The 24,336-nt window shown below is 37.2% G+C and overlaps 1 protein-coding gene across 1 annotated transcript; it reads left to right on the top strand.

Moving 5' to 3' along the window:
• The first annotated feature begins 712 nt into the window (after nt 1-712).
• LOC134500555 (carboxypeptidase B-like) lies at nt 713-24,170 on the top strand. The gene is made up of 9 exons (XM_063307895.1): nt 713-831; nt 2,598-2,697; nt 3,602-3,703; nt 9,474-9,575; nt 11,897-12,007; nt 12,096-12,186; nt 14,833-15,035; nt 22,950-23,034; nt 23,983-24,170. The coding sequence occupies exons 1-9, from the start codon at nt 752-754 to the stop codon at nt 24,168-24,170; spliced, it is 1,062 nt and encodes a 353-aa protein (XP_063163965.1). The 5' UTR covers nt 713-751.
• The last annotated feature ends 166 nt before the right edge of the window (nt 24,171-24,336 follow it).

The raw sequence follows: 24,336 nt of genomic DNA, 5'->3' as shown, positions 1-24,336 counted from the left end.
CTAGAGAGTGATGCGCTGGACTAGGACAAAAACAACCTAGAATCCAATCTATCCCCACCCATGGAATCTTGCAGATTATTTTGTACCAGTCATCCCAGCTTAATTCTCAAGACTGTTGTTGTTGGGATATATCTGGAGGAAGGAGTGCTATGTTCAATAGGCCTGTGCATACTTTGTAAATGATTTGGAAGAAATACTCCAATCTGAGAAATATCAATGCTCTAGACTAGATTAAGATGTCAGAAAAAAATCCAGAAAAAGGCTATGAGAAGCCACTTTCACATTGTTGCTAAGAAAACTTCAGAGACTGTCTCTGAGATCTACTTAGAGAAGACTTCTCTGTCTTTACTAATATGTTATCGGGCATTTTTGTCCAAATTATCTTACAAGGCAACTTAAGCCTGTTTTGATTCTCACATTCAATAAAGATCCTTGCACTGCCATTTTTCTTTTTAAAAAAGAAAATGGTAGCAGCAGGCAAATAAAATTCATATCAGGCAAGCTAACACATTTGATTTTGGCCATTTTCACATATATATTTAATAAATAACTTATAAACTATATTGTTGTACCCAATTGCAACCATCATTTACCCCATTTAAAAAAAAATTAACCCATAACCCCAAAAGACACTATGAAAAGGACATTGATGGAAATGATTGAGCCAGCCTGAAATCATGCATCCTTTTTTGCCATGGGTTTGCAGGTTGATTTCTGGCAACCAGATTCTGTTGCACAAGTGAAAGCAGAAATGACTGTTGATTTCCGAATTGAAGCAGACAAGTGTTCTGAAGTTGAGAGCGTTCTGCAGCATCATGGACTGAACTATGAGTATGTTTTTTTTTTACAATGTTTACTACATATAGTACATATAAGTGGTTCAGTAGTACACAAATCTCCATGTAGACTGTTCCATGGATAAAACAAAATTATAGATTAGAGTTGGGTGCGTCTATAAGTTCTGGTTCTTCTCTAGTTCTTATTTTTTTTCCTTGATCTTAAATTTGATTTGTTTTGTTTTCACATCAGTTTCAAACTGTTGGGATTTTTTAACATTCTCATGAAAATTAATCTATTTTTACCACATATATATACTAACAAACATTATAGTATGTAATATTGCCTCATGTATGATTTTTGTAAATATTTTTTCTAATATAACACATGTCTGCATGCTACTTCCATTAGTATATACATTTAGTGTGCAAGCCTCTTTACTACATGTCTTTTGAATTTATGTTCTAAAAACTCTAAGGCATAGCAAAATTGAGAGAAATACTGTACACATTTCAAGGAATCCTTTAGTTTCAGTTTTAGTATTGACTCAGAAGTGTGTGAAAGGGGGCAAGTTGGCACTAACTGAATATAAAATATGTGTCTTGCTCATCTGTAGTCTTAATACAATGGTGCTTGATTAGAGATAAATTGTGATCAATCATAAATACTGGGAATATGTATGTCTAAGCCTGTTGTAAGTAGTGCCATCCTGTGGATCCTGTGAAACCTTGATTTGGTTACAACCTTGCAGAGACCTCTGCACAGTTAGGTCTTTTTAAACTGACAAGTCAATATGTCTGAGATTTAGCATAGAACAGTCAACCAGAAACAAGAGTGATGGCTAGTTCCAGGATGCAATCAAAAAAGCGGGATTAGGAAAAAGAAAAAATAGATAGCAAGACTAGCACCTTAGAGAACATCAGATCCAAGGGGATGGAGAAACATAGCAACAAAATAGAGTCCTCAAGTTTCACACAAAGCCATCTTAATTCAGCACTTAATTACATTTTTTTCAACATTGCAAACATATAGTTGACAGAAAATGGAAAGTACACTGTGGAAGGTGGGATTCATCCATTAGTTATGCACTGATGAATTATCTTTTTGGTCTCAGTTGGTAATCTGATAGTACTGTAGTCCTTCACAATGTAGGATTGTCATGATGTCAAGGGAAGAGTTATTTCACCATGTGCTGAGATGCTACCTCCTCCAAAGATGAATGTACACAATTCAGCCTGCACCACAGAGCTCTTTCAAAGATTGTCCCTGACAAACTTCAGAGAAGTGTCCTTGCTATAGCAATTCAAGATAGCAGCCTTTGATATGCATCTGAAATGCCCTGACATCATGTCAGTATAACTAGATCAATTGTTAATTACAGTATTATGAAGGCTGGGATGCATTGCAAACTGTGCCTCTCATACTCTCCAAATGTAAATTACAGTGAACAAGGATAAGATGTTGCACATTTCCCAGCCTTTCCCATTCTCATGTCCTCCAGATATATTGAGATTGCAACTCCCAACATATGCTAACAACCATTAAGGTTAGGAGTTCCTAAATATATTGGTTCCTCTACATATCTGGAGAGTGCTTGGTTGGGAATATTTCTATCAAAACTAAATTGGACTTTCAAATCAAATCAATCCACTTCATAAGTTGGAATTGGAAATTCAAATCAAACAACTTGGGCCAGACTTACATAGACCTAATGGTTAGCATGGGGAGGAAGATCAGACCCTAACAAATCTGGAGAGCCCAATAGGAATAGGAATTGAAATAACCCATTTTAACCAATCTGTATTATTGCTTCATTGCAGAATTTTAATTGATAATCTTCAGGCTGCCCTTGATACCCAACTGGACAATCGTGCTCGGACCACTGGATACCAGTATGAAAAATATAACAAGTGGGAAACGGTAAAGAAGATTCACATGTGAAAATCCTGCTTCACTTTCCACTTGGCAGTTTTGCTTTGAAATATTACTCTGCTCCTCAAGGTCCTCTCTCAGGCATAGAGCCCATGCAGTTTAGGAGCAGCACACATGCTTTCTACATCAATTCCAGGCTCAACTCTAGAATCATCAGTTAAAACTTTCCTAGTTGAGAAAGGTCACTCTCCTTCTCCCAGACCTGGGAAGCTCCAACCAGTTAATACAGAACAGGATTGGAAAACCAAAAATGGATTTCTAGACATGACAATCCAGGACTCCAGATTCTCATGATGCACACTAATTATTGACTCTCTTCTGAGCTACTGATACCATTTATACCAGGAGTGCACATTTCTTCTTCAGGTGAAGGCCACATTTGGCCTTTGAGCCAGGACAAATCCTCAATTTATTTAATTTAATTAGCCTTTCTATTGAATCAAAATTATGTCTTGTTAATCTTATTGTCTCTAGTCATGTATTTAATAATTTCCTGGTTCTGTCTCACTGAAGTGTTAAATGTGCTGCTTCTGGAAGTTCTCAATGCTATGAGGCAATCCTTTGGCCTCAGTTTGTGCACTTCTAACTTACACTATCCCACTTGTCCCCAAGTTACTTCCCCTGGTAAAGGGGAAGATAGTAAAGTGAAATGTCTAGTTCTTTTTTCTCTTTTAGCTGTGCACAAAACATACGTAAGCATATAACTCAGCCTCCTTGGGTTGAGGAGGCTGACCACTCCTACTGCATTGGTCTGCATTCCTCAAGGAAAGAAAAAAAATGTTTTCCACCTCTTATGTAGGTAACACTAATCTGCATGAACTATTAGTCTAAGTCATTCCTTACATCATTTCTTTATGACATTAAATGAACTGATTTATTTTTTACTTGACAGATAAATGCTTGGACAGCTAATATTGCCAGTCAAAATCCAGGTCTTGTTTCCCGATCACAGATAGGAACAACTTTTGAGGGACGTCCAATGCACCTCCTGAAGGTATTCATTTTTTTATTCTAAAGCCAATCTATAAAATTTCCTCTTGGCAAGTAGCAAACAGCAACATTTATTAAGCTCTCGCGAACTCTGGATTTGTATTTGCATTTTTTAATTTAAAAAACTGCTTTAGGAAACCAACATAGATTTTATAAATTCCTTTATGAAAATATTTTTCATCCATTTGGAATGATAGTAAAGTCTTTCTGAATAGCACAGCCTGTGATAAAAGCATTTGACAGTTTGCGCATAAAAATTCAACCGTATTCCTATAAGCAAGGTAAATGGTAATTTACTTTTGTTTAATTGTGTACTCCATCTGTTATTTGTAAACATATTTGCTGTAAAGTGATCTATAAACTTCAGTCCCTTCTCTCTCTCTCTCTCTTTTTTTTTCCTTGACAATGAGATGCAAACAATTAATCAGTTTGCCCTCTTAACACAAAAACAAAACAAAATCTTGTTATTTCACCATGCTGGAAGGAAGGCACAAGTCTTTCCTTAGCCACCATGTAGTAATTTTGATCTGTGTTGGCAGTAGTACACTAAATGTTACGCGGGAAGGAGGGGAATCCCATAAGGACATCTGTACAATATCCAATTAATTAACTAGTAGAGTCTACCTTTTAAAATGAACAAAAATGCATGTAGTGAAAATAATAAAAGGAGATGTCCCCCATTTCTGAGATGCTAAGATTGAATTGGCTCTATTCACCTGATTGCAAGGAAGCATTCTGATTCAACTGGAGTAACCCTCTCTGGCATTCCCCCAAAGGGCCAGACATGACTCAGTGCTTGCACAGGAGACCTTTCACCTTTCACCAACCCTCTTTGCAGCTGGACCTGAGTTTCATCAGATTCTGATGTACACTTTATGTTAATCATCCAGAAACAGAAGTACAAAGAAAGTTTCCCCAGTAATAGGAGAACTTCCTGTAAATCCATTGTAAAAGATGTAACTGAGAAGGCTTAAAATTTGCATCCTTGTTAGGAAGAAAAAGCTACTATACTCAAATCCCAAAGTGACTATTTCCTAGTCATGATCCAATTTGTGGGATAATTTCAGTATATGGCAGTATTATACTAATTTCCTACCACTTCAGGCCAAGCTGAGCTTTTTGCACTATTACATGCCAAATTCAGGTCAGATTCCTCCTTTGTTCCACCAGCCCCATTGCTAGGCCACATTTCAGAAGGCTCCAGTCAGTTCATGGCATGCAAGATGCATGCATGCTCCATTGCTCAATACAGATTAACTAGCTAAAAGTTGGTGATATAGATATTAGTCAAGCCATGCCAGCAACTCCCTTTGTTAGAAGACTGGCATGTTAATGGACCTGGACTTCAGACAAGGTCTCTTTATGGCAAGGGTGAGCAATTAGCAGTCAGCCAGCATCCCATCTGGGGATCCCAAAGAAGCGGAAGACTGCATCATTCATAACTGAGCTCAAAATGGCTAATTTTGAAAGCAAGCACACTAAAGTCAGAGGAGAAATGGGTATGCAAAGCCTTTTCCAGCTTTAAACATTTTCTTCTCTGAAATCTGAAAAATTGGCCTTGACTCCCCTCCAAAAGTCTTCCTGCAGCCAGGCAATCAGTCTAGAGCAGTGTTTCTCGACATGTGGCAACTTTAAGATGTGTGGACTTCAACTCCCAGGATTCCTCAGAAAACACTGCTCTAGAGGATGACTTGCAGGCCCTAGACTGAAAAAAAGCTGAGACTTACTCATTAGAGGACTTTGCAAAGGTGATTCACCATTTTCTCTCACCACCACCACCACCACGAAGGGGGACTTGAAGTCATTGTGTTAAAGTGCAGTTTGAAACAGGGGTGCACACTGAATAGTAGAGTTCAGTTGTAACCTGCAGATTGAAACACTTCTTGGGGATGCAGGTATCTCTTTCTATGGATCATATGTGGGACAGTAAACCTCCTGCATGCTAAGACTGCTTATACTTTGTCTCCAGTTTTGTTCTACTTGTATATTTGTGGATAAATGTTGTAGAACACTATAGGTCTCCAGTGATCCTCCCTGCAAAAGGAAGCCAAACTCTGGTCATACTGGCTGGAACTTCTCTCCATTCAGGGAAGTGAGGAGCTGATAAGATCAGCATGGGATACACTTTTCTTCTTACTGACATTTGCTTTTAAAGGTCATGAGAATAGGCCCTACATCATTATTAGAGAACCACAGGGTTGACTTGCAAGAGCTTTTCCTAAGGGTGCAATAAACCAAGCACTACAGCTGCATTTCCTCCTTTCATTTCTGTTTGGCTTCTACGCAGCTGTGACCCAGCTGCTCTGCACAACTGAATGAAAGGTTCACAGTACCAGGACTTGCAGAATTTTGCCTTTGGTTTGCAGAGTTATTTCTTTGATCGCTCTCATTAAACCATATCAAAGCAACACCTAGCCCTGTTCAGCTGATATATTTGCACATAGAATTGAACATGCAACAGTGGTAAGCAGCTCTTCCTGCTTCAAATAACATTGGCTGCAACCTTGGAAAGCTACTTGTCTGTTGAGATGCAGCAGGATTGCCTTTATATACATGTAAACACCTCCATGTGAGCTGGAACCCTGCACTACCAGACTTCCAGATATATTGAGCAACAAACTCCCCCATCACTAAAATATGCCAGCTGAGGATAATGAAAATTGTAGTGCAACATCTGGAAGGTGTTAGGGAAAAGAAGGCTAGTATAAATAATAGTACACAAGAGGCTGCATATTCACATAAGAAAAATCAGACTGGATCTTAAGCAACAAGCTGCTATCAAAATTATCACCTTTACCCAATTTATTGCAAAAAGATATCCCCGCCCAAAATTCACTGCCCCATTAAAAGGCAATGAATTGTGGCGTATATTTCATTCCTTTTCAGAGCCAGAGTGAAATATTTCAAACATATTTTGACAGCAAGAGATGAGTCCCAGAAGTGGTACCTGTGGCAAGGACAAATTTGCTTCCTGTTGAACTTTAGATAGTTGCAGCACATTCCCCTCTCCAGGGGCAAGGACCAGTTCATGGTCCACCCACAGAGCTTAATGAAGCTGATCAGATTCCAGATAGTTAATTGGATTCCAGTGACCTGTTTGAGTACTCTCCTGAGCACTTGGTACAGGAGCTTCTTCTAAACGCTCCCTTCCCCATCTCAGAATCCCCTGGCATACTGAACTGTTGCAGCCAATGACGCATAGGGCAAAGCAGCTTGAGTGATTATGAGACAAGCCTAAAGATGCAATCATATGGTCATGGTTCAGGCGTCATTACAAATCCTATGCTCTTGTGATCATTGTCCTTGGAGATGAGGCAAGCGCCCTCCTTGGTACCACTTAGAGGGAGGCTTAAAGCATACTTATTTATCCAAGCCTTTGAATGTTCCTATTTTAGTTTGTGTTTCGTATCTGTTATTCTTTTAACACTATTTTCATGGATATTTTTATTGTATCTTTGTCAACTGCCCAGTGCAGTTAAGGGACAGGCAGCATATACATTTCTTAATAAACAAATATGTGTTTTTTTTAACTTTTCAAAGTTGTTTTTAAAAACTGTCTTGTAAATGCATAAGCAGAATTGCCCTTAGCATTTTCCAGCTCCTGGCTACTATTTCCCTTCATCCTCAGTATGTCCATGGAATTAAGCTGTGATGCAACTGGAGGTGGGTGATGAGAACTGTGCTATTGCCAATGCCCACATTTCAAAAATAAATAAAGCTTTCCAGCATGGAAAACGCAAGAACTCCAAACCTAATCAAATCAAATCTTTATTACAGTCATAGACCAGCATAAGGAGCATGGGGTACAGTCTTTTAAAAAGCATGAAGGATATATAAGAATAAAAATCTAAAAAAAATTATGAAAAGACAGAAAATATAAAAGATACAGAATGAAAAACTAAAAGTATATATAAAGAGCCAGAATCTAAAAGAAGGGGTAGAAACATTAGATGGGTGAGCATAAAAGGTTAGTATGTGGAAGACTATATCTATCAAGTTACAAAGCACTCTGATACGGTGAACTAGGTGCTGGTTAAATCTAGTTTATAGCACAGGTCATCATCCAAAAAATTTTGAGTGCTGCGGCACAGAAGCTGGCAACACTGTATGTTGTAGGAGGGTTGGTATCTGAAAGCAAAACGCTGGTGTCCTGTGCACCCTAGGTATTTATGCAGTAATGGTGAGATGAGGCTGGTATGAATGTTTCTGTAGTACAGACACTGGAGAAGCACATGCTCTGTTGTTACTGTGTGTCCAGAGTCACAGGGGCATTGTCTCTCTGGGTAAGAAATCTTCCTGTATGAGTCTTCAAGAACAGCTGAGGGGAGGGCATGACATCGTGCCAGAGTACAGGCTCTTCTCTGTTTACCTACTTTGAATTTAGTTAGGTATGCCATAGAGGAGGCAGAGTACCTGTTGGATTCACTAGCAGTAAAGTCTGGGGGCCTGTCTAGACCCAGTTGGTGCTCTGTGTCTGCTACTCGCTGTTCAATAAGTGCTTTGGCCTGATCATATCCCATGCTGTCTAGAAGATCTGGACAGAAGCCCAAGGATGAAATTTTAGTTGCCACTACCTGCTTCAAGCCAAACCTATTTTTAATCTACAGTATCTCACACCCCAAATTGTCCTTTATATAGTACATCCCAACAAACAATTACAGTGAATTCTTGTTACTCCTGTTGTTGTTATTTTGCTCTTCTCCCAAGATTTGGAAGATAAAACATCGAGCATTAGAAAAAAGAAAATATGGAATAAGTATCAGTATACAGTAATATAAGTATTATTATATACAGTACATGCAGATGAGATCTTAAGGAAAATATAAAATCTCTAAGTCACTTCCAAAATCTTGTTAAGAAAACTGCAGGGACTTACCCAGGCAGTCACAGGGAGTCAAGACTGACTCGAAGTCACCAAATATATATATTCATAGTCAATATTTCTACACTAGCCTAGCCAAAGATATGTTAAGAAGCTTTACTAATTTAAACAAATACTATCTAATACTTTATTAGCATAAGAAATGGTGACCAGATTTGAATAAAACAGTCCTTAATTATAGAGTTCTTCAAAGCTCTGTGCTCTTTATGCACTTTTCTCAGCCAGTGTTGTCCTTTTGTCTTCCATTGTTTTGTGATCTGATGTTTAATTTGCTAAAATTAAAAATTGTGATCTAGTCTGAGTACATGAATAATGCTGCAAACATGAGGCTTTTCTGTGTGAACTGACTTCTGAGTTTTGTAACATGTAAAAAAAAAAAAACCCAACGTTGACAGAAACTGCATTACTAGAAAGATTAGCTGGCAAAAAAACAGTGCCCTTGCGCTTTTAATGGTTGGGAATTTCACCAGATGGAGCTTGTCATAGTTCTGCACAATAAACATCCCTCTTGTGAACTACATTTAAAGATAAGGGAGCCATGTCTTCCTTTGCATCTGGATACTTTATACCTTACTATATATGTAAGAGGCAGAGTTATATACAAGCAATATAGTATAGGTAGGCAGACTCTAAAGATACACTATAATCAGCCAGGATAAAATATGGCCACTTTGAACATGTCGGTTTTGTAGAGATGAGAAAATATACTTATTTTCCAGCCAAAGAAATAAAAGGGGGAGGGGTGACCTCTCTCCAGATGAACTCAAGTGAGATTAGAACTACTATTAGAAGAGGTAACATTGAGCATTTGTGTCCAATAGAATTCACTTGTTCTTTCTTTTATTCATTTATGTATTCATTCATTCATTTGTTCTTTCTTTTTCTTTTATAGGTGGGAAAGCCTGGTCCAAATAAAAAAGCTATCTTTATAGATTGTGGCTTCCATGCCAGAGAATGGATCTCGCCTGCTTTCTGCCAGTGGTTTGTCCGAGAGGTTGGTGAGAAAATATCTATGGCAGAAATCATTGACCAACTGAAAATGGAATTGGGAGGGTTTGTGAAATTAAAGAAAAATTATTTACAATAATATTCCTCAGCATATTCTTATTGTTATTCCAAAGTTCCTGTCTTTCCTATAAAATAATATTTGACTTTGATTTTTCATTGGATTTCCAGTGTGCATTTTGGAGCAGTTTTTTTAATTGCCATGAAGAATGCATTGTAATGCATTATAATAGCATGATGAGGCTGAGTGTGACATTGGGCTAAATCCCTGGAAATTGCTATTGCCAAAAAAAAAAAAAAGTTGTGATTACCGCCTTTGCAAAGTTTATCCTAATCATTGTTAAGAGAAAATCTGTTGCAATTACAGAAAGGGATGTACACAGTCCAGTGGGGGCAGGGAAGTTCAAATAGAATAACAAATGGGGAATCTTGTAGAAATATATCATTAGATTATAATTAGAATATAATGAACAGACTGTTCCATATGAAATGTATTTAATAATTAATGTACACTTCTAACATAAGCTTAAAGAAGCTGCACATTCTCCAGAGTATGTTAAAACTGTTAAGTAGCAGCCTCTTCTGTTCTTGATTTCCATAGCTGGTTTTTAATGTCACTATTTAGTTTATTGCCTCCTTAGGCTTTTTAAGGAATTGGATAGTTTTTTAAACCTTAGTGCTGCCCACGCATGCTGAAATATTTGTCTTTTAAATCTGGTGACACTAAGCACAGTTGGACCTGGTTAGTACCTCAGTAAAAGATTACTGGAAGATATCAATGCTCTAGACTAGGCTAAGGAGTCAGAAAAAAACCCAGAAAAGGCTATGAGTAGCCACTTTCATACCGTTGCTAAGAAAACTACATAGACTGTCCATGAGATCAACTTAGAGAAGACTTTTCTGTCTTTACTAAAATTTCACTGAGGATTTCTGTCCAAATAATCTTACAATGCAACTTCTGCCTGTTTTGATTCTCACATTCAGCTAAGAACCTTTCACTGCATTTTTTTTTTTAAAGGGAGTGGTAGCAACAGTAGTCAAATAAAATTCACACCAGGCAAGCTAACACATTTGACTTTGGCCATCTTCAAAACATAATGACCAAGTCATTCCCAGAAAACTGATTCATTCCCATGTGTCAGCAACACCCAATCACTAATGACTCATAGGGGAAGCAGCCATCCCCTTCTTCTTTCCAGAAACTGCAGAAGTGTAAAAGTACACAGCGATCCAGTTGGAGTCAATGCCATGCAAATAGTGTTAGGAAATCCTTACCCTTACCCAACCTTGCCCTTTTCTGTGCTGTGGCCATTCCTAAATACTGCATCAGAATCTCATCCACTCCCAGGATCACTTGTGGATGTAATCTCTTGTGCCACTTCACAGAAATCAGCTGACCAGGAGCAATTAGTTTTGCTCCATAAGAGCTCCCTCTAACTTCCTTCTCCCACTGACTGTTTTAACTCTGTGCATGACCTGCTAAAGTGCAGAATGTAAACAGGATCTAGAGCACTGACAGATTTGCAGTGGTGACAGGATACAAATTCTTTTCCTGTCCATTTAAATTTGCAGAAGCAGCTTGGAAAGTGAAAATCACATCTTTGGCAATGCAATTGCTATTCAAATTCATGTGTTTAGAAATATTATTTCTTTATCTCTTCCAGTAATGCAGCAGAGAACAAAAGTTTACCTTATTTACAATATTGTAGTTATCAAACTTAACATTTGTAACAGTCCATCAGGACTTTTTTACCTCACTGGATGAAGTCAGAGGCTCCATCATTAACGTCTATCAAATACTTAACGTGTTTATGAATTATTTTGAATATATTTTGAATATTGGGAAAAACCATACAATGAATTTCTATCATAGTCAAAGTTACCATTATAATCAGTTCATCCTTTTATATTGCTATCTATTCAGAACCTTAATCCATCAATTACTATTGCAGATAGATAGACATAAAATACTAAAAGGATCTCTTTATAGTCTTTCAGGGATATCCTAATTCCAAAAGAATATCAATTCCAGGGCTCTTCATCAATCTTCTCTAACATTCACATTCATTTAGCAATTGGTATGCTCAGTATTGCCAAACATGTTAATTGGCAAGCAGGTGAAATTTGTACTAGTGCCCTTAGCTAGTACTTACTAGCTGCTGCTCTTACTTCTTGACATATTGTCTTCTTCATGTTCCTATTCCTGTGCCAAAAACATGTAGTACTATTTGGTAATCATGCAGATGAAAACAAAGTAAGGTCAGTCATTTAGGTCTGCCCTAACCAGCTATCTCTTTGGTCTGTATGTAGGCTGTCCGGACCTATGGTAAAGAAACCCTTATGACTCAGCTTTTGGACAACTTAGACTTCTATGTCTTGCCTGTCTTGAATATTGATGGTTATGTCTACACTTGGACAAAGGTAAATAATACAAAAATGTATAATCAGCTCATAATTATTATATCAATTATCTTTCAAAAGGTACATTTACAAATCTGTTCCATTTCAGTCTCGCATGTGGAGAAAGACTCGTTCTGTAAATGCTGGCACTAGTTGTATTGGTACTGATCCCAACAGAAATTTTAATGCTCAATGGTGCAGTAAGTATCCTGTTCTCTAAGAAGGAAAAAAATGCTTAATTTTAAGTGGCTCATGCTGAATTCTTAGAGTTTAGAAACGTCAGCCCTAGCTGAGTTCCAAATCCTTAACACAGTCTCATGAAAATAAAGAATATTTTACCAATTGAATCCACAAACATAAGTTTTCAGAGCAATGAGACTGAGAATATAAGATCAAATTCTGCTGTGGAAATATGCTGAAAAATAAATAAATGTTTTAGAGGAATATTAAATATCTCTAAGAAGGAAGTGCTCTGTGGTTTGGAGCTCAGCCCTATTCAGTTTCTTCTATCTACGTTACATGTTCTTTCTCTCTGTCAGCAAGAAGCAAAAAGTTTCTTCCTCTTTTCAGAGAGAACAACTTATTAGTTACCAAAAATATACACATGTACAGATGAAATAAAATTTGTGTCTGTGAGTATAATCCTATGTACTATTTACTTTGAATTCAGGGTGGCTTCCTCTGTATTTCTGGAAAACAGTGAGCAAAGTAATTTTTGCCAGTTACTTTTGCTAAACTATTACAGGTCTGAACAAATTTCTGCTCACATCAAGCATTTTCACACTGCAGGTAATGTGGCAAAGCAATATGGAATAGACTCAGTCATGCATATATTGAGACAACAAAAATAGTGGCCCATGGTAAAGTGTTGTTAAATAATAATGCTTTGCAAATCCCTCAAAAGAGGTGCTTCAAAATGCACAGGAGCAGATACTAAGTTCTGCTTTTGGAATTATTAAAGCAATTATTAAAGCTTTCACAAAGCCAAATGGCTGTGCAGTCACACTCATGTGGAGGCAGCTGGAAGCAACTTCCAGAGTGGCCTTGAACCTGCAAAAAGACATAGCTGCTTTAAAGGTTCAAAAAGTAGTGCTGTATGCACTCCAATGAATTACAAAGCACATTCTTCAAGGGACTGTCACAGCCTTATGAAATACTGCCCAGTAAAAATATATAATTCACAGTGCTGTATGGCATTGGTCTATCTCAGCCTTCACTAACTGGTACCCTCCAGAGTGGTTGTATTTTCAGGCCTTGCAACTTATACAAATATTAAACAGGAAGGAAGCCAAAATACTGTACAACCTGAGGTTGGTGTTTCTATATGATCTTGACATCACAGGGCACCAAGTTGGTCAACTGAGTATGATCTACTCTGGCAGGTTCCATTCCAAGAACTTAGAAGATGCCTTTCTCACACCTGACATTTGAAATTGTTTTAATTGGAGATTGTAGGGATTAAACCCAGAGCTATAGTATATATATATACGTAAAGATGTACTCTCATTGTTAAGCTATAAGGTATTAAGCTATAAGGCAGTAATGACAAGTAACATTATACAGCAATAAAACTGGCAGAAGATAGTTCTTCCTCCTGCTGTTGTATACATGGGAGATGGGAAGAAATCAATATATAAAATATTTTGAACTACTGATGACAATTTTTCTTTACAGTAGATGCCTATTCCTAAGAATTGCATGTCAAACAAACAAAGAAACATTGTAAATTATCATTCACAATAGGATGGAAGAAGAGTTCAGTTACACCTACCCCCACAGTCAATGTTGGGGGATGCAGAACTGTGCAGGCTAGTTTTCCACTCAGTGTCCACATCTTCATCAGTGAATGCTGATTAGGAAGGTGTCAAGCTCTTCCATGCAAGAGGGGGGTTCTAATTAGACCAAACTAGCCCCTCACATTGATGAGTTAAATTAATATACATTAGTATGTCCATAGAATCCCCTTTTACGTGCTCCAAACATAGATTGCAAGGTGTGTGGCTGTTGGGTGTCTCACTGGAGGTAAGCCCATAATTCATATAGCCCCTTTCACAATTCATGTATCCTATCACACGGAGATACCATTTTGTAACAACAATGGCCTCTATCCATTTTCCTACATCCATCTGGCCATCTCAGAAAAACTAACTGCTCAGTTAGCTAACTGCACTGCTTCAGAGTAATGCCAGTTTTTTCCACAATCAAAAAATGAAAATAGCTTTTGGAGAATGAGTTTGACTGTAGAAGTAGAAGAAAGAAAACACATTTGGTTGTAAGGAGGAAAACTTCTGGAGGTGCTATTTAGAATGGTGAAGTACTGAACACAAAAGGGTGGTAAAATAAATATTACTTCCAAAGCTGCTTTTAAACATAACTTGTGACTCCATTACATGAGACTGAGACTTTGCATGATATATAGTGTAGTGACTAAAAAGGTCAGGTCATTCCCAGTTTGAATCTTCCTTCTGCCTTGATGCCATGACATGTCTTTGTGCAGCCCACTATCTGTCACCCTTCTTCCATCTACTGCCATCTACTTCATACATCATGCTGAGCTGTAACATTCTTAGTATGTTCTGTGCACCCAGCCATTATAGCATTGCAACAAGCCATAGCTAAAACAACTATGACTTAGCATAATGTGTGAATCCAGTCACTGATAGACCTACAGACACATGAAAGGCTCTGAAAATTTGAAAATGCTATGCAAATGTTCCATCCTGTTATTAGCCAGTTCAATGACACTTAGTCTTACTCCAAATCATGAGGAAGCCTGAAACGTACACTTCTTCTGCCTTTTAGACCAACATTCCATCATGTGTCATTTCTTTTCCTGCTGCATTCAGGCGTTGGTGCTTCAAAAAGACCCTGTGATGATACCTATTGTGGTAGTAAACCTGAATCGGAAAAGGAGACCAAAGCTTTGGCTGACTTCATTCGTAGAAACCGCTCAACTATCAAGGCTTACTTGACCATTCACTCTTACTCCCAGATGCTGCTCTATCCATATTCTTATACTTATAATCTAACGCCAAACAATGTAGAACTGGTAAGTAGAACTCGGTGAGAGTAAAGTTGAAAGTTGTGAGTCTTTCATCAAATAATTTATCCTGGGCTACAATTTGGGAGGATTCAGTTTTGCAATATATGTGTTTCCTCTCTGTTGCTGAATCAGCTTAGAACAAGTGTCTTCCCCCCTGAGTTTCTTGCATTTCAAATGCCAAGATATTTTTTAAATGGAGTGTTTTAATTAAACAAGGTATTGTTTTCCCTTGGCCTTAAGTCCAGTCGTGTCTGACTCTAGGGGGTGGTGCTCATCTCCGTTTCAAAGCCGAAGAGCTGGCGTTTGTCCGTAGACACTTCCGTGGTCATGTGGCTGGCATGACTAAATAGAACACTGTTACCTGCCCGCCGAAGCGGTACCTATTAATCTACTCACATTTGCATGTTTTCGAACTGCTAGGTTGGCAGGAGCTGGGACTAGCAACGGGAGCTCACCCCGTCACGCAGATTCGAACCGCCAGCCTTCCGCTCGGCAAGCTCAGCAGCTCAGCGGGACTGAATTAAAGTAGATTATGAAAGAAATCCAGTCCATTAGAGTTAAGACTGGGGCCTTTCTATAGGATATAGAGGAACTGGATTGATTCATTAACTCTCAAATTTGCATGCCAGCTATAATACAGCCCGCAAGCTATGCTTCTCTGTTGCACTTCTTTTTATAGCCATTTTCCCCTTTAAAACAATTCATTTGCTAGATCTTTTAAAGGCCAAAGATCACCAAATAATTTCCCTTCCTAGAAGACAGTCTTGTTAGCTGTCCAGTGAATCATGCTTTCCCTCACCTTCCAACTTGTTCCACAACTCTGCAGCATCTCAGCTTAATTTTTATAACAATTAGTTTGCTCTATTTTTCCAGACAGGCAGTCTTCCTTCTTCCCACCTGACCTCCATTCCTTTGAAAGATCAAAAGTAAACATTAAACCAGGCTCCAAGGGATGTGTAGTCTCCTTCCCACTTCCACCCAGACAGATTGCTTTGACTATAAAGGACTATTCTTAAATTTACAATAGACATACTGATGTATCGTGAATGGATTGAGGAAGCATTAGCTGCTACTGTCTTAGAGGAGGAGTGGTTGCCTAGGTATCTATTTCTCAACATTTTTTCTAATAACTTTCTTTGCCCATGACTAGCTGTGTCTCCACACATTCTCACCTTGTTTAAATAGCAAAGGGAATGTACCATAGAGGGAAGACAGGGAACAGTAATGAAGATACAGGCAAATCAACCCAAAAATGCTTCCTGTTTAATTAGCAACAGACAGGGTTAGAGACATTGATCCAGAAATGGCCTGAGCTTGTATGCTCAGATATACGCAGATGTATCACTGAACCCTTTTCTTCTGAACAAATAATATTTTCTTATGTGAAGTTCTTCTTTTATGTTACATTCATTTTTAACTTAACTTTAATAGTACCAGTAGACAAAAATCAGTTTCCTATCATGGGACCCAAACTTAAATATTAATTCTGATGTCAAACTCTGTGAGGCTGACCTGCATAGACCATGACTAGGCTGCTGAAGAAGCAAATAGTGACCCAAGTCAGTAATGCAGAAACACACCAGGTTTCATATATGGGTTAAAATAAGAGAGGAGGTGAGGTACCACACAAAATCACAGTCCAAAGGTGAATTCATATTCAAGAATGAGATTTTAGCAAAGTGGAGTTAGGCCGGGAATGTATAAGGTTATTAGTTGGAAGTGAGACACTAGATTGGATCATTCATTCATTCATTTATTATTCAAATTTTGCTACCACCCATCTCCCCCAAAAGAGGGACTCTGGGCAGTTTACAATAAAATTAAGACTATAATAATAGACAATTAAGATCTTATAAAAACAATTTACAAATATAAAATACAATATAAATAAGTATAAAATCCAAGAGGTTAAAAATGCAGCACATTAAGCCATAATGTAGTTTGCTTTTGGCATAATGGATTGAGAGAGAATGAGAGAGAGAGAGAGAGAATGAGAGTATACCTACTATATATATATATATATATATATATATATATATATATATATATATATGGTGGGTCAATCTGTGGGTCACAGTCTCTAATAATTTGTACTGTTCAGCACATATTTAAGTCAAATTCAGAACTAAATATTACATGGAAAAGGAACAAAAACAGAACAAAGTGATAATTTAATTTACACTTACTGCTTTCACTGATGTCTTCTGATGTAAAGGACACTCTGAGAAACTTCTTTTTTTCTTCATTCATGCACAGGAATAGCAATGGACATGTATTCCTTGTCCAAGATAATTCGTAAACTCAGTGGCTTAGAACATTATACATTTCTTTATGTTTTTCTTTAATTTTTCTTTCTTTTTTTCTCAAAGCAACAATAATATTCACATAAGAAAATTACTTTAGTACTGTGGAATATTTAAAAAGCAGATGTTTCTGGCACTAAAATACAATATGATAAATAGATTATTAGAAAAATCAAGAGGATTTTAATTTTCAGTTGCCAGAAAAACAAAAGTGGTCATGTACTGCTGCAGAATCCAGATAGATTTATAATCTTTCCCAAGTAGAAATATCAGGATTTTGGGCAGAGACAGAGAGTAAGAACAGATTTATAGTTTTGCCTTGGAGGCCTGGGACAATTTTATTTGATGCTAGATTACATACATTTTTCTCCTTAAACCACAATGTTTTAACAAGGACCATTCCAAAGACCTGGATCCATTTTCCCCTCTTTCTGCCTTTCATTTGACAAAACATTTTTTAATTGCAAATATTCTTGCTTGGTCTATATTAAAATAGAAATATAGAACAGGTTCCAAAAGTTATGTTGAGTGAACCCTAGGATTTGAGCACAACTAGTGGTAATTTTAACATTTTTTCACTATCTTTTTGAACAGCAAATTCCCTTCCCATTTTATAAACTTGAAATCTATTGAAAAGCCAAAATTTCCAAAACTGTTTTCAGTGTGGACTGATACCTGATAAAACACAATTCCAAAGTCTCCCAGTGGTCAGTGGATTTGATTAGTTAATTCTTAGAGGGGGCTGTCAACCAAACCAAGGCCACAGACTGCATTTCAGTTTAGAAATGTTTTAATATTCTTTTTTACAATGTGTTGGATCATGTCAATACATGACCTAATATATTCTTTTGGGAGCAACCTTAGGCTGTTTATATTGTTAGTTATTAAGTGCAGGTTTTCTAAATTCACACTTAAAGTAGGCTGTATCTGTGTGTCTGATAAAATTGATTTTAAAAAAAAAGATAAATATTAATTTTCTTTCTGGCCTCTATCCATAATAAATTGATAATCTAAAACTATAGGTTATTTACACATAAGAGAAACTCCTGAAGGAAAAACCTTTTATCCTTTCAAACATTATAAAAAGAATAGCTTTCTGGAGTGTTGTTGTGTTTTGTTTTAAGGGGCAAGATGTAAATTTACTTCCATTTTACTTATTTTTGTTATTTATTTTTGTATTTGTTTGTTATTTTGACTTAGATGCCATCCAACTCCAATCAGCTCTGGGCAGCTGGCAGCATAAACAGTTATTTGATCATTAAAAGCTAGCTAGCTAAACCTTTAAAATGTGACCAGCTAACTGAAATGCAAGAACAGAAAACTGATACAGTTCATAATTACAGTAGGATTCTCTTGTCACTGGTTTCAACAGCATACAGATTCTCTTAGAATTTCTGTTGTTTTATTTTAGTGATCTCCCTTTAGTATGGAAAAGGGGAAATATGTATGGTGATTCTGTTCCCATAATGTACTTAACCAGATCAGTTAAGATTAGTGTATTATGGTAACAAAGGGGCCAACTAACCAGTTAACTCACATCCAGTGGGATTAATTATACAAAATAAACTGCTGTGATGCCAAAATGATGGCATATATGCAGTGTCTTTGTCACACAAGTGGCGCCTTTTCATACTGGGATTGCAAGAGCCAAGACAAGTGCATAAGGTGAAGAATTTGTGTGATGATGTCATCAGGAATTTTTCATCACTTGCCACCCTGTAGACACCCCTAATCTAGTCATGTCCAGGACTAGATCAATTTCCACTCAGTTAGATGCACTGTAGGCACACCTAAATCCAGTCAGTTGACATAACTTATACCTAGTTCTCAAAAAAAAAAAGCTGGAGAGAAAGAGTGGCTGAAAAACCAAAACTGTCCCTCACTGCCTAAGCCTCAAAGCACAGAATGCAGTTCACACTGGCTGCAGAGGCCAAGCCACACCCATTGCTACCTGCCTATCCAATGGGGAAGGGACTAGTGATGTCACAAGGCTTTGCCAGTACGTCTCTGGATAAAGTGAGCAAGGACTCCTTCTTCCCAAGTGGTGGGTTTTGACCCAGGTAGTATGATTTGTATGCTATCAGAACCAGTGGTAAAGAGGTTTAACTGGGTTAGTAGCTGGCTGGATCAAGCTTGTTGGAGAGACATGTATGTTTATCCAGAAGGAAGCCCTACTTGGTTTATTTAGACTTAGTTGCAAAGTGTGCAGAATAGTACAGTTCCACTGAATAAATTAAAATGTATTTCCAATGATATAAGCATTAGAGAGGAGACTGTGAGTTCAGCTTGTGTTCAAAATTCTTACTAGAACCTGACAAGAGCCATTTAGCTTATTTCTGAATACTCTGTTAAACTAAAATGATTATAACCCATTTAAAAATGATAAAGTAAATTTATCAGAATGTTATCCTATTTCATTTCTGTTCTGACATGAAATACGATAAAGAAAACTGGCAGATGTCTGATAAAGTAAGTGGTCAAACCACAATCTTTGACATGTCTCTTTATGAACTTCCCCTTCCATACTGATCTTTTTAGAACTTGGCCTTTATATTTCTGAAGGATACTTTTTCAATGGTTTATTGAATGAATGGAGATGGAGTGATGGGTAAATCAAGCCCCTATCTTCTCTCCCTATTTACACCTTCCATGAGTTTATCTGAAGGCCTGAACAGAGCCCACAGAGACCAGTTTGGATTCACATCACTTGCCACAGATAGTTTTTCAGGGTTCAGTGAATGAATAGAGATCAAGATCAGGAAAGAAGGAAAAATCCAATTCTTTAGCTGCTCTGAAAAGATCTGCAGTGCTGAGAATATGCCTTTTTGGTAGAGTAAGAATTAATTTCTGTATAACGAAGTTCTCCACATCTGCAATACAGTGACCCCTAAAGTGATAAATGCATTTTCCCCCCTCCTTCCATGAATAACTTATTTAAAACAAAACTATTGCAGTGTCAAAATCAAAATCCCTGGGCTTAATTCAACATTTTTAAATAGTGGAATCCAGAAGCATAGGCATCCATTCTTAGCTATGTTGATGCCAAAATCATGAAATGTGTGATGTTGCACACAAGTATGTAAAAGGTAGAGTCAGTGTCACAACATTGCAATACAGATTTTGTTATTTACCCCCTTTTGCCTCCCTGTGGATGCTTATGCCCAGAACTAGTTTTATTTCTAGAACAAAAAACATAAAATTGAGGGGAAATTAAATTGGGGACAGGATTTGCAAAAATGCACATTAAAAAATGAGGGAAAATGCAGATAAAACTGAGTACAAATTTTGGGTACAGATTTTTTTAGAAAGTTGATGCAGAAAGAGTGGAACGAACTTAACACTGGAAAAATTAGAAACTGAGTAACGCTGTCTTGACCAATTCTCCTGTCCCTTTCTGTGGTCCTTGTTTATTACAGACTAGAATGACTTGCATAATCTAAATTCCACCAAGCACCAGCTGCTTTTAGAAAAGAAGTAACTAATGAGAATCTGCTATTTGCAATATATCTTCAGATGCTCTCAACTGAACCATGAACCATTCTAACATTTATATTGGGCTACTTAAAACCTTTGTCAATTTAATCACTTTTTTCTCAGAAATATTTCAAGTTTTATTCAGAATGTGCTCATGCTTTGGCTTAGGTTCCAGTGTAGATCATCCTATGGTCCATCAGTTCCAGCAAATATGAAACAAAATACATTTAACTCTCCTTGTACTTGAACAGGAAAATGCTTAGAAATTCATAGAGGGATAAAAACTAGTTATATATTAAAAACTGTAAAAATAAAATCCCTGAATCCTCTGTAGAAAAGCAAGCAATGATGAAATAATTTCCAAACCTAAGAAAATACCTAATTACCTTCTTCTAGATCCAAAAAATCTGCTCTATCTTTTCTCTCCTAATTGTTTGAGTTTGTGTTTGAGTTTGTACAGTACATCCATGTGTATTACACAGTATCAGCTATGATTATATGGTTATTATTTGAAAACAGTTTTCAAATATGATCATTCTACAATCCCCATCAGAAATGAGGATGTGTTTTGGGAGAGAGATTCTGGGGTCAGCCCCCAATGAAAAATGGACCCTAAGTGTTCACGCAAGAGCCAAATGAGAACCTTGGCAAATTAGAGTCCAAGTATTGAACCAATTAATATAACTTTTGGTAAAGAGAGACATGGTTAATCATCTCTATATTGTTACCAAAGTGCATGGACATATTCATGTAGTCATGTTGACTTGAAAGAAATTTTACTTTGAAAGGTAAATAAATAAATAAATGACAGATATCCTGTTGGATTTAGGGAGTGCATTTTTCCCATAATCAAGATAAAATGCTTCAATTGTTTCAGATATTTAGTTCACCTGCCTAGTATTAGCAGAGAAGAGGCAGCTATTCTCAAGGATTTCAGGCAAGATCCTCTCTAGCTGTACCCAGAGAAGCCAGGGATTGAATGTGGGACCTTCTGCTTGCCTCCTTTCACAGTGCTCCTTTCCAAATCTTACCTGACCCAAACTGAACACCCTCTGAAAGATCTAAACTAGCTCTTTGGCCACGTTCAACCCATAGTTTACTGAAGCAAAGCTGACCATTTGAGCAACAGTAACGAAGGTGTTTCATGAATTAACATTCAGAAGCTACTATACTGTAACTGCTTAAGATACATGAAATAAAAGGTTAAGAAGCAACTTGTGAAAAATTATCAAGGAGTATAAGTGTCATAGCAAGCTCATATTTTTGTTTTAATAGGAATGGGGCCACACCATATAGAACTTCCTCCCAAAGTCATGTCTATGCTATAGCCCTCCCCTGAATGTCTTCATGTGTAGGACAAATGTATATAGGGACATCTGTATAAATAAGCATTATTTAAAGAAATGCTTGAGGAGGTATGGAACTGTCACATATAGCATCATTCCCATCACTGTGCAGATGATGCAGTCCTTCCTTTGACATCTGCCTATGTAATGCAAACATCCATGGAGAAGAGACATAAAGGCTTCCATACAAGCAGGAATTCTACATTACCCTGATTTCTTGTTGCTTGAAACTTCGCTTTATGACTTGTATTTGCTAAATGTCTATCTCTAGATATATCAATACTGCATATGGAGACATCACTGAAATCTTTGTGACATCAGGGAAGGTCTCTCAGCATAATCCCATCCTGCTTGAATATTGCTTTAGAATAATTTAATAATGTCTGAATCATGCTTGGGAATGTTCATTCAGTCATATACCTGTGCATGTAAATGCATGCTAGGTACCCAGATTAGATTGCTACTGCTATTATTACTGTGGAAAACAACTAATTAATATGACTGATATGCTGTTTGAATCATAGCAGATATAGACAGACCTGTCATAACAATAAAATTTTCAGAGATAAACCTTCTGTCACAACCACTAATGCTTATGTGAGAATAAATTACTTTGTGTTTGAAGTGCCACAAGCATCTTCGTTGTTTGACATTCTCTCTGAATCTCTGGAATTAAGGGCTGAGTATAGTAATAAAAAATATGATACCTAGTTCCCAAAATAAGTCTTTTTCCCATGTTGGCTTCCATTCTGAACAAGACACCTGAATGTCTAACTCAATGTATCTTTTCTCTAAAGAATTCTATTGCTAAAGCAGCCATTCGAGAACTAGCAACACTGTATGGCACCCAATATACGTATGGGCCAGGAGCTTCAACAATTTGTAAGTGTTACGCTAACAGTAACTATGGGAATGATATGCTTATTGTTCATAAAAAGCTGGAATTAGAATACTACAGAGAATGCATATACAGTAGACAGCAATTCCCCCATTTTTCAGGCACCAGCTACCCAACAAATTTAAAAATGAGTCATTTGAAAACTCAAAGTTTTCTGCAATCTCATCCTTGAGTTCTTGCCTGATTTTGCTTAAAGACAACTGAGCTCTCATAAGATCTCACAAGATTCAGTGATCTCATGAGACTTCAGCCATTTTAATTAGTCACTGTATTGTTATTCCTGCTCTTTACAATTGCTTCCTAACTTTCTAAATCAGTCCCTTACTATTAAACAGAAAGAATGGGAAGTAAAATATGGCATGATGCTGTATTTCTCATATTAATGTTACTATTTTGCCTGATCCTGTTGGTTCACCAATATTTCCCCAATTATACTATACTGCTAAAGCATCATTTGTGGTTCAGGCCTGTTGAGTAGTGTGTCAGTACAGTATATGTGATCTGTAGAGGTGTTACCAAAGAAAGACTTCCCCCATATTTCATAATATGATGCACTGACTGTGATATATATGAAAGCAAGTAGGACTATACTGTTTTAATTTATTAGCTTTGAAGTTCCATGGCTGATTAAAAAGCAAAGGAATCAAGCATAGTAAAATTATCTATTGAGTGTGGAAAATATCACAATTGGTGTGTCACATATACTGCATAATGATGTTGGAAGAAATACAGCCTTCCCCAATCTCATGCTCTCCAGGTGAATAGTAGACATCTAGCATAGCCATAGGTACTGGAGTTTATGGGTATTAAAGACCAACTACATCTTGGAGGATGCCAAGTCACTGATACCATACGTTAAACTTATGAAAATCAGTTCTATTTGCCTGTCCTCTATTTTTTAGCAAATGTATCCCATTCCTTCTGATTTACAGATCCTGCTGCTGGTGGCTCTGATGATTGGGCTTATGATGAGGGTATAAAATATTCCTTCACCTTTGAACTTCGTGACACAGGACGATATGGTTTCGCTCTTCCTGAATCTCAAATAAAGCCAACCTGTGAAGAAACCCTGATTGCTGTTAAATATATCGCTCGCTATGTCCTTAATCATCTGTACTAAAAAAGGCTTTCCAGGCTGATTAAAGAAAACTTAATTCACAATTGCTTTTGTACACTTTCTGTCTTTTTTGTGCCATCATAATTTGTTCTGGGGTCTTCAAAAAATTGTAGCTGTATGTCTGCCAGCCTACCTAGTATGCTATTGTTTTAAAAAAATCATTGTTGTA

The sequence above is a fragment of the Candoia aspera genome, chromosome 6 (assembly GCF_035149785.1).
Source record: "Candoia aspera isolate rCanAsp1 chromosome 6, rCanAsp1.hap2, whole genome shotgun sequence".
Classification (NCBI taxonomy): domain Eukaryota; kingdom Metazoa; phylum Chordata; class Lepidosauria; order Squamata; family Boidae; genus Candoia; species Candoia aspera.
Note: the sequence above shows the minus strand (reverse complement) of the source record. Positions and strands in the feature narration are given on the sequence as shown.

Excerpts from the sequence above, each read along its gene's own strand:
- LOC134500555 (XM_063307895.1), top strand. The coding sequence starts at position 752 with ATGACTGTTGATTTCCGAATTGAAGCAGACAAGTGTTCTGAAGTTGAG. Across the intron at positions 9,576-11,896 it reads GCCAGTGGTTTGTCCGAGAG|GCTGTCCGGACCTATGGTAA; the intron begins GTTGGTGAGAAA and ends GTCTGTATGTAG. Across the intron at positions 15,036-22,949 it reads CGCCAAACAATGTAGAACTG|AATTCTATTGCTAAAGCAGC; the intron begins GTAAGTAGAACT and ends TTTTCTCTAAAG.